This window comes from Hydra vulgaris, chromosome 13 (assembly GCF_038396675.1).
Source record: "Hydra vulgaris chromosome 13, alternate assembly HydraT2T_AEP".
NCBI classification, from domain to species: Eukaryota; Metazoa; Cnidaria; class Hydrozoa; order Anthoathecata; family Hydridae; genus Hydra; species Hydra vulgaris.
In genome coordinates this window covers 51,803,785-51,820,347 of record NC_088932.1, presented here as the reverse complement: position 1 = coordinate 51,820,347, position 16,563 = coordinate 51,803,785, and the positions used below count along the sequence as shown (strand labels likewise).

At 26.6% G+C, this 16,563-nt stretch overlaps 1 protein-coding gene across 2 annotated transcripts; it reads left to right on the top strand.

Annotated features, from left to right (window-relative positions):
* The first annotated feature begins 1,010 nt into the window (after positions 1-1,010).
* On the top strand, positions 1,011-15,284 carry LOC101238826 (NF-kappa-B-activating protein). 2 transcript variants are annotated; one of them, XM_065816683.1, is made up of 2 exons: positions 1,011-1,170; positions 14,432-15,284. In XM_065816683.1, exon 2 carries the CDS (start codon positions 14,436-14,438, stop codon positions 15,237-15,239), a length of 804 nt encoding a protein of 267 aa, XP_065672755.1. In that variant the 5' UTR covers positions 1,011-1,170; positions 14,432-14,435; the 3' UTR covers positions 15,240-15,284. The 2 variants fall into 2 exon arrangements, with proteins under 2 accessions (XP_065672755.1, XP_065672756.1); XM_065816684.1 differs by having other exon boundaries at positions 1,016-1,104.
* Positions 15,285-16,563: the final 1,279 nt, after the last annotated feature.

Sequence of the window (16,563 nt, the reverse complement as noted above, 5' to 3'; positions counted from 1 at the left end):
AAATGGACTTACAATCTTTATAAATGTAGTTACAACCTTTTCGTATCCTCATTAATTACCATTCAGCATCACTCCATCAACACCCGTGGTTAAACTTTTAAATTGAAAGAGACTTTTTGTAAGACAGACGTACAGAAAAACTTTTTTAGCATTCGAGTCACAAATTTGGGGAATAATCTACCGTCTGAAATAGTGTGTTCAAAGTTTGTCGTTTAAAAAATATCTCAATTCTTATTCAAAACATCAAACGTACAAGTACATTTAAACGAACAAAATGTTGATAGGCATTAAGTTTTAAATGAATCATCAACTATTTAAATGCCACTTGCTATATAAATTATTTCCATGAGCAGTGGTACTTCCAAGAAAAAACATGAAGCTAATGTTTTTATAACTTCTTAATCATCCTGGTTAAAATGGTTCTATTACCCAGTTTGTCTACGAACGTTCTTGCTAAGTTTACATAAATAAAGAAAAAAGTCACACATGCATAGTTTATTTTTACATGACATAATATTTTAAATAATATTATTATAACAGCTTATTTTTAATCAGGAGGTGGCAAAGAAAGGAAAAAATAAATAAAGTTTTTTTTTATAATTTAATGTTATTTTGATGTTAAAGCAACATTACATGTTGACTAATTTTATGATTTATCTAAATTTATTTGAGCAAAAAAAACAACAACAAAAAAACAACCATGACCTACCTTAATATGCATGTATATATTACATACAATTTATTTAATGAAGAGTCGTTCATAAAGATTGACCCCCCTTCCCCTGTTGCCTAGCGTATTTTTAAGTCCTTCCTCCCTTAAAAAGTACTTACACTTTTGAAATACCTCACCTCTCTTTATGAATTAAAAAAAATATTTTTAATGATTGCGTTACTTTTCTAATTGATCCTACTATCGCTTTTTGCAAATCCCTCACTCTAAGAACTTTCACATCTTTTTGACCCCTTCGCCTGAATTTTTCCGCATTTTAATTTTAACAAAAATTTTCAACGTTATTAAGAACGATGGCAACAAAGTGGACGAGACCAAAACTTTGCGCATATAATGAATATTAAAAACAAATGTTATGGTTAAACTTGGAGCATGTTCGTAAATTTTATTAAGTTTACAATTTCTTTCATGATGTTATGTGGTAACTAATAGCAAAATAGGTAAATAATAAGAAAATATATTATAGTATAGTAAGAAATATATTAATAGTATTATAATATACAGTCGTCAATAAAACAAAAGGTATAAATAGTTAATTAAAGTATAAATAGTTAATCAAAGTAATACTTCGTGTAAAAACATTTTACTATAAATAATAATTTAGTTTAAATATACATTTTTCATTTAATATTCTTTTATAGTTGCAGAGTTTATTTTTCAATACACAGGATTCAAAAATAAAACAACAGTATTTTTATTTAACAAAAGTTTACACTGGATGATTAGTTTTGATCTAGATAAAATTTTACTTGTAACGATACCAATTTCACATGCATTATATGTCATCTGTCACACTCTTTTGAAAATCTCAAAATCCCACTTAAAATTATATAACTAAATTTTGACCATCTCCCTAAAAGCTCATGCACTGCTTTTTTTTTGGGTTTTTTTCAGTTGAAATTATTTTTATTTCAGGTTATTTGAAACCTTTAAGTAGTTTGAAATAAAATAGAAACCATTGAAACCAAATCTTTTTTAATGTTTGATTCTTTCTTTTAAACTGTAAAATGTTCAAAAAACAAGGGGCTTTTTAAACAGTGTGTAGCCATATCTTTTGAGTGCCAATTTATGTTTTGTTGAAGTTTTAAATCTGTTACGGAGTGTCCACTGTGCTGGAAAAACTGGAATCACTGGAAAAACTGGGGAAAAGGTTGTTTTAGAAAAACATGCTAGAAAAACTAGAAAAAGTTTTTATTTTTTTAATTTTTATCCAAAAATGTTTGCCATTTAGTATTCTATAAACATTTACTGATCTTTTAAGATTATTTAATTCTATTTTATTTTTATATTAATATTTTTATTTATCAAATTTCAGATTATATACTTTCATGTTTATAAGGTTATGTTTAAGACAGTATTTAGTACCTCTGCAGAAATATCTTAAATGCTGGAATTTAAGTGCTTTTTCAATACTAAGGCTGGAAAACATATCTAAATGAAGTAATTATTGCTAGAATTTTTAAAATTTTTGAGTAGGCACTCTTTTATTATTATTTATATTTATAAATAAAATATTATTTTAATGAATGCACCAAAAAAACAAAACAAAACAAAAAAAAACAATTTCCTCCGGGTTTAAAAGAGACCTATTTCAAATACAAATAATGTTCCTCCTCCTCTGACACATAAAACATGCATAGATTTCAAAATAAAAACTCAGACCAATTAAATGTTACAAGTATTATTTTAAGCATAATATTATGTTAAAAAAAGATATTGTATTCCTTCAATATAAGTAAACCTTTGAAGATTTTCTTAGAGCCTCATTGAACTGTATTTAACAACCGCTCTTAATTCTTGACCATAGTAGTTATTTTCTCACAAAGTTTAGATTTTTATGCACTACTTTGGATGTTTGTTTTATGGATGATGATTGTTTGCCATTTTTATTCTAATCCAATCTTCTTTGCAAATACATATGTTTTCAATTGAACCATGGAGCTTATCTAATTTAACTTTGTAAGATGTATCAAGTTTCATGCCAAAATAGCATTAAATAAATCAATATTAGTTTTCTTACTGTTATTACCAAGTTTTTTAATTAACAAACTTTTAATATCTTATTTTGAGCCCAACAACTTACTTTCGATCATGACAGTCATTTTAATGTGATCTTTCTTCTGTTACAGCTTGAGGTTTGCAGTGAATGGTGAATTTTAACCCCCAAAAAACTAGATTGTTTACTGTTGATAATTATCAAAATTTTGTTGATAATTTTATCCTGATGAATAAAGTTAGAGTTTTCTACTTTATAGTATACATAGCACTAGTTACACTTGAGTTCTCTTCTTTATGTTTTTTCAGTTTATTTTACATTACTAACATCTCATGTAAAATACACATATAATTCGTTGCAAATATTTCATCTGCTAAAGTTGCTTTTATAATGTGCTCACTATTTTCTGACTTCTGATTCTATTCTCTTTTACAAATCTTCTATGATTATTTGTTTTAATATGCAATACTGTTGCCATATTTGGGTTGGTTCTAATCTATCTAATGATGCATACATTGTAAATGTTGCTGCATCTACTTTAGCTGAAAAGCTTGAGTCTCTATCCCATCATTGTAAGGTTTCTTCTCTTACTCTTTTCTAAAAATACTATAATGTTCCCTGCTTAAGCAAGATATCATCTCTTTTTCAACCTACTAAAACACAATTTTGTGTGACTTTCATCTCTTGTATCCCAAATCTTCCAACATTTCTTCTCATCTCCTTTATTATTCCTTATTCACAATCTAGATTGTCATAGTTTATCTTCAAGATCAAGGTGGTTTCACTGCTTATCTGCCTTACAGATGACTAATTTCACAAGCAAAAGATGTTTATTTAAAACATGGAGATTTTAAACAGCTGTTTTTATGTTGCAAGAGTGATGAATGCTGAAACTAATGATAGCATTCTGGGCAAAATGAATTTTTTTTGTATAGAATTTTTTCAGTTTTTTTATAGGTGAACGATTAGGTTTACCACTACTTTCAGTACCCTACTTTAGGTAGCAAACAGCACATGAGCAGTTGTCATTTTGTTCTATTCCTCTAACTTTTTAACTCAATGAAAACTATTTAACTAAAAAGTTTCTACATCTTTACAAATAGCCTTACCTTTCTGTTTAAAATTGGTTTGTCTTGTAACTTTCAATTCCAATCAATCAATCAATCAGGATCCATAAATTTTTATTTTACCAGTTGAATCTATTTTTCTCCAAAGATAAGTATTTTTTGTCATTCCAACATAACAAAAGCAGATTCATCTCCTAATTTTTGAATAGAATCTCGTTCTTTCCAACATAGGGCAGTTCCATGTAAAAACATTTAGCACATGCAACCATATTCCTCAAACTTTTCACCAATTAAAGGTTATAATAAGTTATGAGCATCCTCAAAATTTCATCATCTAGTTCCAATCAGTTTTAAAAGTAAAACTATTTTAACTTTTTAAATTCTGTTATTTAAAAAAATGGTTTTCACTTTTGTTTCTGTGTGCAATGTCATATGTGCATTACAAAGCTTTTTTCTATGTGCAATGCAAAGCTGATAATATGTACACTCAAATATTTTGTAGCAAGGAATCCAATAAAACAAAATAAAACATTTAAAAATAAACATAACATCTGAAATTTGAACCTTTATCACAGTTTTACTGGGGCAAGTTAATTAGAAAAATGCTGGTGCTCAATTAAAAATTTTTTTTAGATGTTATCCTGAATAGTTTAGTTATCACAAAAAATTGGACAGTGGTCCAATTTTTTGTAATAACTAAAAAAGTGGCCTTTTTACTCCTGCCACAATTTGTATTAAGTACCTTAGAGTAACTTGACAGTAAGGTAATTGAAACAATTTTGACTGTATCAAATTGATCCTTTAGTTGTTGTTGAAATGCTGTTTCTGTTTTTTTGATAGTTTAATCAAATCTGATCCCAATTTTCAAAAGTTTATTAAGATTTCACTGGCGGCAATATTATTGTATAGCTCAATTTTTTCTTCAGAAGTTGTCTTGAATAATTTAGTTAAAGCTATCACAAAGAATTGGATTGTGGTCTTGCCTTAAACAGAAATAAAAAACATTTTAAAATGTACTTAAATTTATTACTTACAGAACATTTTCACAATAAATGTTTTATAAGTTAAATAAATTCTGGTAAAAAAATTTTTATATCATTTTTATTTGTTGAGTTTCTAATATGTTTTTTTCCAAGTGCTTTGTTTGTCTTCTAGTTTATTTTTCTTTGTTTGATAAATATAAATTTTTTTTATAAGTAATAATTTTAAATACATTTGACAATGTTTTTTATTTCTGATTCATTTATAAAAGTCTAATCACTCTTATAGAACTCTATAATAACTAAATAAAATGAATAATAATAAATATCTGTATAAAATAAATAGGGTTTTTTAATAAATATCTCTATAAATCAATAAATAATATCTCTATAAATAAATCTCTATCAAATAACCAGTAATAACTCTAGTCACTCTAACGAAACTATTCAGGACAACATCTAAAAAAAAATTTAAAAAAGTTGAGCTTTTTTTTGGTTTAAGCCAAAGTTAAAAAATTTATATCTTGGAAACCAGTTGGAATTAGATGATGAAATTTTAAGGATGTTCATAACTTATTAAAATCTTCAATTGGTGTAAAAATCTGAGACTTAGAGTTACATTTTATGAAAAAACTGAATGTTTTTACATGGAATTACCCATAGCGAAAGCAGATTCACCTCTTAATTTTTGAATAAAGTTGTATTCTTTACCGGCTCATTTTCTAACAAGGTTTTTTAGATTAATATTTTTAATATTAGGCTAATTCTACATTATTTTAATTTTTTAAATTAATATTCTGACAAATTTTCTTAACTTAAACAAATTATTCAACATTTGACCTATTTTATTTGGGCTAATTTACCAGAATATTTTTAAATTTAAATGTTATCCACTTTATTAAACAACTTTGAATTTTCAGAAGGAAAGTAAACCAAAAAAGGGTTGTGTTTACAAATTATTAGAATTATATCTATATATACTTGTATAAAATTTAATATGTATTTAGATTATGTTAGAAGTGTATATATATATATATATATATATATATATATATATATATATATATATTATATATATATATATATATATATATATATATATATATATATGTATTATTTATATATCAGTGATATACTTAAATTTTATTTGGGAATAACATTTTTTTTGACAAAATGGGAGGGGGAGGGAAAAATGTAAGTTCTTTTGGTAGCCTCCCTCTCCCCACTCCCCACTTAAAACTGGTGCCATTGCAATGATTTTTAAATATCACTTAGTTTGTTTTTATTTAGTTTTATTTTTATCAGAAGATAATGAGTTGTTTTAAAATAGTGTCTTGTTTTAAAAGGCATTTCTTTGAATACATGAATTTTGTGGTAAACGTGAACATGCTTTTTTAGTTAGCAAAGAAAAACTTTTTAAGGTTGAAGTTGCGAATACTTTCTTATTTATAAATATTTATTGAAAATGATTTAAACTATTTTAAACATTTAGTAACTATATTTAAGTAATTTTAATTTTAGTAGTTATTAAATGTTCATAATAGAAAAATAAGTTTTATTTAAAAACAATAGAAACAATTTTTAGATCAATATTTACAAATAGGGTAGTATTTGCAAAATTAAAATCATAGTAATTACACCTATTAAACGCTTACATCTTCTATTCGAATAGTTATATCTATATATAATAATAGATTATATATATCTATATATAATATAATAAAATATATATACCTATATATAATATAATATATTATGTATATATTTAAATAGTTATTTTCTATAACTATTCGAATCAAAATATAAACATTAAATATGCATATTTACTATTTAATTTTCATTTTGATTTAAGTATTAGCTATTTCAGGCCTTGTTTTAAATAAAAACAGCAGTACAGTACAGTAGCTCATCATGATTTTGAGTTCATAAAGTTTATTTTTTATTTTATTTATGGACATTAACTTTTTTAAACTACCAGAATAAAATAAATTACCGAAAAATAAGTTTTATTAATTAATTAATAAAAACAAATTTAGAAATGTTATTTTGTATATGTACATATTGTGAAATGTCTGTTTTATTTCAATTTTTTTGTTTTTTAATATTAAATAATAAAATTTATTATTACATTTTTTATTGTCATTTAACAAATCTGTAACACATAAATTTTGATGCACAATAAAAAGCTTTGTGACAGACAATGCAGCTAATATGAAGTCAATGCAAGTACTGTCATCTGAAGGAGATATAATAATAACTTATAGGTGTGCTGCTCATATGCTAAATTTTTTAGCGAATGGTCTTAACATTGTAAATGTTAAGATCATTCAAGCATATTACACAGGTTATAAAATATATACGAAATAGTTATCAAGCTTTATAAAGAAGGTGGAGGAACAAAATTACTACTTCCTACTCAAACATGTTGGAATTCTGTATGTGGTTCACTTGAAAAATATGTCAATATATATATGATTGCAAATGGTTAAGCATTTGCAATCATGTGTATATTTGAGAGGGTTTTTTTTTTTTTTGGGGGGGGGGGGGCTTTTTAATTTTATTTTCATGTTCTTTAAATATAAAACATTTTTTCATTCATTTTTTATTTAAAGAAAGGCTATTTTATGGTTTTTATCCAAGTTTTTTATCAGTTGTTTTAAATTTTAAACAATGATAAGCTACAACCATTAAGTTTGCCTCTCCATCTTCTTTTGTTTCTAAACATTTCAATCGGTTGTTGAGATTGGGAAGAGTCAAAAAGAATTTCGTGAAATTTCTTAAATTTTTTTGTAAATAAAAAAATGTCAACAAGCAATTGTTAAAACAAAATATCTCATTTTGAAGTTTTTCATGTTGGAATTCACATTATAAATTATACATAACTAATAACACTTGCTTATTAAGAAAACTGTATTACAGAGATAATCCTATGTGTTAATATGTTTTCCAAACATTTCTACAATTAATATAGCTTTATGTCTATTTTTTTACAGCTTAATATATTGAAATTGGAGGTTGTCTCATGGTAAAAATATTTACCATGCACCCTTTATTAGGTGAAGAAAATACTGACTAACATATCAGATGTTTACTATATTATAGTAAAATGCTTATAAGTTTACAATGCAGTCCAAATTTAAATTGACTTAGTAATATAGTAATATGTTTTTATGATAAAAATATCAATATATAAATGTTTTTAGTTACAATATTTTTAATGAATTCTTTCACTTTTGATATGCCATCTAGAGACAAGAATGTTGACATAAAAAAAAATAAAAAGAATTTAAACACAAAACCATTAAGGCAAAAATGAGGTTTTAAAAGAGGAAGATTTAATTGATGAAAAATAAAAAAACTCATCATCTTGAAAGATAAAACACAAGTTTTAAAAGCTAGACAAGAATATGTAAATTTTCTCAATGATCAGAAAGGATTGCATGTTCAAAAAATGTTGCGCGAAAAAAATCTTGCAAAATGGAAAGTGAAGTAAGAAAAAAATTTAAAGGTTATAAGAGTCCATTAGGAAACAAACAAAGGCTGGTTGGTAAAAAGTTTAAGGAGACAATAAAATGTTTAGATACTTGCAATAATGGAGATAATAAGGTAGACAGTATCTCCAGCCAATTAGAAAATTTAAAAAGTATATTGTTCCTATTTTTATTCATTATCTGTAAAGTAATTACATAAATTAGCTCTTGAATTAGCTCAAACAGAAAAGTCTGCAAGTTGTATAGCAATTAAAGATTTTTTGGACCTGAAAACTAATTTTTCTTCTGTTTGCTAAAAATGACATTACTTTAGACAGAATGGCTGAAAATCGGTGCATCAAACTGGAACATATTGTGGCTATGTGTATATATCGCTATATATTATATACTTATTTCCAGATTATAAAAGATTTTAAAAAATTTGTCACTGGTCTTTTTGTTCTACATTACAGTGCAGAACGTTCTAATTCTAGTCAAGACCTCACTAAAACTTTTAGAAACAAAAGTAGACGGAAAAGTAAATTTAAAACAACTGATAAATAATCTTGGATAAAAACCATAAACTTTCTTTAAATAAAAAATGTACAGCTACAAAAGTGTTTTATATTTAAAGAACATAAAAAAGTAATTAAAAAGCCCCCTCTCCCCCTCCTTCACTCTCAAATATAAACATGATTGCAAATGGTTAAGATCAACTCTTTCCATCTTTTTTACCAAAAAACAAAACAATCTAAAAGTAGATAGATCAAGCTACAAAAATAATTCTTCTGGCATTTTTAAAATTTCGTTAAGTGACCCTGCCCCTTCTATAAATGCAAAAACTTAAATTTTTTGCATTTTTAGATGGCTGGGACCAAATATTTATCCACACTGGTGGGGGAGTATTTTTTCAATTTGGAAAAAAGTATTATTATTTTAAGTTAATACAAGAAAAAGTTCATCTTTGGCCACTATGCCATTTCCGAAAAAATGAAATGTGCTTTTTAGTCATACCCCTAATATACATACATATATATATATATACATATATATATATACATATATATATATATATATATATATATATATATATATATATATATATATATATATATATATATATATATATATATATATATATATATATATATATATGTATATATATATATATATGTATATATATATATATATATATATATATATATGTATATATATATATATATATATATATATATATATATATATATATATATATATATATATATACAGTACCTACTCATATTATTAGACTCAAGCTCAATTTTTAGCTTTTTGTCTTTTTTGTGTGTCTAAAATGCAATACAAGCAATCGCAACTTAATTTTTTTGTTATATAATCTATATATTATTACATACAAAGCATATTAAGAAACTTAATACTTGGTTGTGAGCCCTTTTGACTCTATAAGAGCTTTGACACGCCTTGGCATACTATTTATGCACTTTGAGGTCAATGCTTTAACTTCTGGATCTCGAACCCATACATCAATCAGTTGTTCTGTAAGCTTCTGTTTACTCGTTATTATTTCCGCACTGATTTTACGTTTTACTAGCTCCCACAGATTTTCAATAGGATTCATATCTGGAGAATTTCCAGGCCAATCAAGAAGCTCAATACTCTCATTAGCAAGAAATGTCTTTATGGATTTTGCAGTATGGCAAGGAGCACCATCTTGCATAAAAACTATTTTTTCACCATTAGGAAACCACTCTCGTATCTGTGGAATCAGGGTGGTCTGTAGGACAGTCTTGTACTGATCTTGCTTCATTGTCCCTTGTACAATGTAAAGTTGACCGGTACCCCTGCTTGATATGCATGACCAAACCATTATGGATGCTGGGTGCTTTACCTTGTTTACGATACATTCTGGCTTGTGTTGTTCTCGTGGTCTGCGGCGGACAAATGTGGCTTTGTCTTCTAAAGTTTGAAAGGTAGATTCATCGCTGAATACAACCTGAATATAGCAATAATTATTGATGTTTAATAATATTTAAAGTATTAGTAAAATCAATTGGGGTAAGATATTAATGCAAAAGCGTCTTTTGAAAACTTGTAATAATAAAATATTGTTTGTTTAAGTTTCAGGAGAGAATAAATAGAAAATCTACCTTATTCCAGTCATCCTGAGAAAAAGAAGAGTGTTTTTTAGCCCAAGCAAGACGTTTTTTAATCATCGCAGTGGTAAGTTTTGGTTTCTTCAGTGGCTTTCTGCACTTGAATCCTAACTCGTAACTTCGCCTTCTTAAAGATCCAAGTGAAATGTTGATTCCTTGGTCTTTCAAAACGCTTTTCAGTTTTATTGCTGGCATCTTACGATTTTGCTCAATAACTTTTTTGATCTTTCTATCATCTCTAGCACTTGTTATTCTTTTTCGGCCACAGCAGCCTGTTCGCTGTGCTTCTAATTTGACCCCCATTTTGAGTTTAGAATTTATTCTTCTAACTGTAGCCTGTGAGACTTTGACAATTTTGGCAATATTTCTTTGACTGTGATTTGTTTCTTGCAGAAGAACAGCTACTTTAGCTAATTTACGTGGGGAAACATCACTAGCTCTACCCATTATTAATCTAAAAACCACAACAACATTTAATAAGTTATTATATGACAGGGATTCTTTAAAAAAACACTTAAAAACAACTGAAATTTCATTATTTGAGTTTTTAAGACAGTCGACAATAATTTAGACATATAATTTGAACATATAAAGACATATAATTTGAGTTATGAAAGATAAAAATAACTGAATGTTTTTAATTTTATATTTTTAAAATTTACCATACCTTTTATAAAGTTGAAAATATTGTTAAAAAGTGTATATATTTCATAAATGTTTTTAATCTAAAACAAAAAATGAATGACAGGAAGTTATATTACATATAAATAATAAAAAGTAAACAGCAATAACCCCTACCTAACAAAGAAAATCCAAAAAAGTAACAAAATTTTGAATTTTTTTTTTGAGTCTAATAATTTGAGTAGGTACTGTATATATATATATATATATATATATATATATATATATATATATATATATATATATATATATATATATATATATATATATATATATCTATATGTATATCTATATATATATATATATATATATATATATATATATATATATATATATATCTATATGTATATATATATATATCTGTGTGTGTGTGTGTGTCTATATATATATATATATATATATATATATATATATATATATATATATATATATATATATATATATATATATATATATATTATGTATATATATTTATATATATATATGTGTGTGTATTAGGGATTGCAAAGTTTACGCGTTAAAAACGCGTTAAAGCGCTAATAATTTAACGCAAGTTAAAAAAATTAACGCAGATCATATTTTCTAACTCATAAATTTTTTTGGCGATTAGATTAGATCATAAATTTTTATGGCAATGCTAATTTTGGTTAGCATCAAAAAATAATTTTTGAGCAATAAAGAAATTTCTATACCACTTTCTTATTTCTAATCAATGTTTACTCCTGTGATGACGCCATTTTTTTTATTTCTCTCAATTATGTCTCTCTTACCTTATACTTTTTGTTTTCGAAATTGTTTTGATCGCGTTGTTGTTTTGTCAATAAATTTATTAAATTTCCAAATATTTAATATCTTATCCTGATGAACTTTATTTGTTAATAATTTAAATTATGGGTTCAAATGGCAATCAATCTATCCTCAACGGAGCTTTTATTTTTAAAGATGAGTCAAAAAAATTGGTTATCTGTAAATATTGTTCCAAAGAATTTGCATATCACCGAAGTTTTACAACGCTTCAGTATCATTTGAACAGTAAACACGTGTTCTTCGCAACTACTAGTAAAAATCAAAGCAAGATCGCGAGTTCGTCAAAACCACTTACAATTGAGGATAGTATTAAATCACAAAAGAGCGTAAATAAACAAATTTCTGCAGATAAATCAAAGGAAATTACGGAAGCCATTGTTTGCTGGGTTGCCAGTAGCTGTCGACCACTCAACATTGTTACAGATCCAGGTTTGACGAATGTCATTCGAACAGCAACGGACGACTACAGTTACAATCTTTCCTGTCAAAACACAATTAAAATAAAAATGCAAACACTCTATGAAGATGAGAAGAAAAAAAATATACCTCATAAACATGGCTACTAGTATAGCAATTACCTGTGATCATTGGTCTTCAATGGGTAATGTCAGTTATCTTGGTTTAACATTGTCATTTAATAGATAACAACTGGATGTTGAACTCATTTGCCTTAGCTGTTCATCAAACATTGGACCGACACACCAGTGACAATGTTTCAACCCTCATCAGAAATATTGCAGATGAATGGGGATTATTTGAAATTTTTTTTTCTATTGGTACTGATAACGGTAGAAACATTGTAAAGGCTGTATCAAGTTTTCCCTTCAAACATCTTCCATGTTTCGCACATACCGTTCAGCTAATTATAAAATCTGCCATTGAGTAGACTGCATTTGACATAACACTAGCTAAATGTCACAGAATTGTTGGACATTTTAAACATAGTCCAGCAAATAATATGGAATTACATAAAAATCAGATTGACCTCGACCTGCCACAAGAAAATCTAATTTAGCATGTTATTACAAGGTGGAATAGCATGTATGATATGCTGAGACGTATGTTGAAACATAAAAAAGCCATCACAGTAACACTTGATGAGCAAAACCATCACTTACAGACTTTGACAGAAAGAGAGTGGGAAAAAATGGAAAAAAATTGCTGATGTTTTGCAACCATGCAAAGTGGCTTCAGAATTGTTAGGTGGTAATAAATACGTATCTAGTTCGGTGGTTTTACCAATTATATGCCACTTATCACGTGAAATGGTTATTCAAGATGATGATCCTCGTTACATCACGCTATTTAAAGAAAAATTTGTAAATGAAATGGAGCGCAGATTTAATGATTTTTCGAATGATAGTTGGTTGCAAATCTTGTCAGCATTAGATTCAAAATTTAAAAATTTATCGTTTATAGCTTCAAATGAAAGATCAAATGTCTGGCAGAGATTATCGAAGCTTCTTGAATCTGTTCCAGACCTCAGACCAGTATTAATAGAACAAGAACCAAAAGAGGTGAGCATTTTGTAGTCTATCTAATGGCATAATAATGGATTCATTTATCAAAATAACCTTTTTTATAGATAAATTCTATGAGTACTATAATATTAATTGAAATAGTTAATATCTATACGCTTTATTTATGGTAATACTTGAATAATTATTTTGCAACAGGCATCAGCAAAAAATCTTAAAATGGCATTCAATCTACCAGATCTGGATGAAGTTGATTCCCTAAGTGAAGATGAAGTAGTCGATATCGAAAAGAACCCTGCGCCAAAATGGATTCAGATCCTCTTCAGTGGTGGAAGCTACATCGAAGTCATATCCTCGATTAGCAACAATTCCGAAGAAATATTTGTCAGTTCCAGCGACTACAGCTCCATGCGAAAGACTGTTTTCAGCCGCTGGATTCATTGCAGACAAGCACAGATCATCTCTGCTGCCAGATTCATTGAACATGTTATTATGTTTAAAAGACTGGCTTTAAGAAATTTTTTATTTCAAGTTTTTCAAATATTTTATTTTTATTTGTTGTATTAGAAACAATATAAACTATAATTAAAACTTTTTTATGATGTTTTATCATTTGCATGTAAATAGATCAAATGATTTTTAAAACTTTTCCTGTTTGTTTCTTTTATTTATTTAAATTATAGTGTTCGATTAATCGCGCGATTAATTATGATCAAAAATTTAATCATGCGATTAATTGCGATTAAAAATTTTAATCGCATGCAAGCCCTAGTGTGTATATAAATTGGAATATATATACATATATATATATAGTTTTAAATGTATTCTACAAAACAGAGTGCTCAATGTTCTTAAAAAGACAGAGCAATTATAAATTAATAGAAAATCACTTATCAAAAATTATTTTCTGTGTGTGTGTGTAAAATTTAAATAAACAGTTTGAATGTTCCAAAATATTTTGTTGTATTATTAAGCTCTTTACCGTATTTCATAACTTAAACTAAATAGCATCATTAAACCTTTAATTACGATATAATTGTTAAGAACCATTATTCTTAATTTCTTCTAGATAAATGGCCCAATATATTCGTAAAAGATCACGAAGTCCAAGTCCATGTGAAGATTTTGATAAGAAAACTAAAAGTTCTGGTTATCTAAAAAGAATTAATCGCAGTAGATCTAACAGCCCATTTAATGATAATAGTCCCAGATACAATAATAGAAAAGGTATAGAGAATGGTGACATGTGGCGGTCAGACAGAGAAAAAATAGCTGAGAAAGGTTGTGCATCAGTTTGGGGGTTGAGTCCTGAACAATCAAATTATGATTCACTGGATGATATGGAAAATAACATTAAAGATATTTCTAAAAAAGAAAAGAAAAAAAAAAGTAAAAAAAAACATAAAAAGCATAAAAAAAAAACTGAGAAAAAGAAAAATGTTTCAGACAATGAAGCTGATTTAACTAAGGAGGAAGAATGGACTGAAAATGCGAAATCAGACAATGTTGCTGTTGGACCGTTGCCAGTAGCAATTGCTGCTGTTCAGGAAACGTCTTTGAAAGATTACGGCCATGCTCTATTACCTGGCGAAGGGGAAGCTATGGCCAATTTTGTAAAGGAGGGTAAACGCATCCCTAGAAGAGGAGAGATTGGTTTAACTAGCGAAGAAATTGAATCATTTGAATCGGCTGGTTATGTAATGAGTGGTAGTCGTCATCGGCGCATGGAAGCAGTTCGTTTAAGAAAAGAAAACCAAGTTTATAGTGCTGATGAAAAAAGAGCTTTGCTTATGTATAATCGAGAAGAAAAGGCTAAGAGAGAAAACAAAGTTCTTGCAGATTTTAGAGAACTTGTTCAAACAAAAAAAAAGAAATGATTTTAATAATGAAACATTTTATATTCAAATAAAACAGTATATATACATATATATCTATATATATATATATATATATATATATATATATATATATATATATATATATATATATATATATATATATATATATATATATATATATATATATATATATATATATATATATATATATATATATATATATATATATATATATATATATATATATATATATATATATATATATATATATTCTAAATATCCGAAATAAGTCCTCATAATGGTCAGTTGTACTAGATTTTTTTTATCAATATTACATAGGCAAACGCTATTTTTTATTTAGCATAAAAATTTCTTCTGCCATTTGTTAATATAATACTAAACTTTAGTATTTGAGTGAGGTTCGAGTACAGAATAGAAAAGTTTTCACATTTATTTATTAAAAATATCGTTGTATTTTTAATAAAATGGACCTAATTTAATTATATTAACTGTTTATTATAAAATCCTTTTATTATCCTTAAATTAAAACTTAGAAAAATAATCTGAAATTTAAGTTTTTCTAAAACAGATAATTAAAATTCACAAGTATGAAAAATTTGTATTGAAATCAAATGATCGATTTCGTTGATAAAACTAGGTTACATGGTTGTTTGAAAGGTTAAACGGTAAACAAAACTGCTAAAATGATCGTCTTTATATAAATTGACATAAATAGTTCAACTGCTCGGTGTAGTTAAGGCAATTTTAAAATATAGCGTCTGCATGATATTTTGTTGACTACGACATATTTCCGTTAAATGATCAGGTCTGTGAATTTTGAAAAGACAAAAAAAAAATTAAAATGACAAGTTTTGCGGTAACATAAAATGTAAATGTTTGTAGCGAAAAAGCCCAGACCGAAGATTCTTTTTTTTTATACAAAAATCTTCTTAAATTTTTACAATCGCCTGTCTAAATTTAAATAAGATTTTAAACAAATACGTTTTTTTTAGATGAAATGAGCATAATTTAATAATGTGATCTGTTCTGATTGTTTATTGGTAATTTTTCTTTATTATAAGCTCTTTCTTGGTCGAAATTCTAGTATTTTTTATGAAAATTGATAGAAATATTGTATTTTGACAACTATATATAGTTAATATACGTCAGAACCGATTAGAACTAGGATCTTTAGTGGGTTGAGGCACTTTTTCAAAAGATTTTAATTAAGTTCTTGTTAAAGCCGATGAGCGAAAGCGATCTAAAGACTCCAAAATGATGTTCTTTAGATTCACTATTAGGAGTAGTAAAAAGGTTTTAAAAATTATATATTAAAAAAAAAGGTTTCTTGAAATATTAAAAA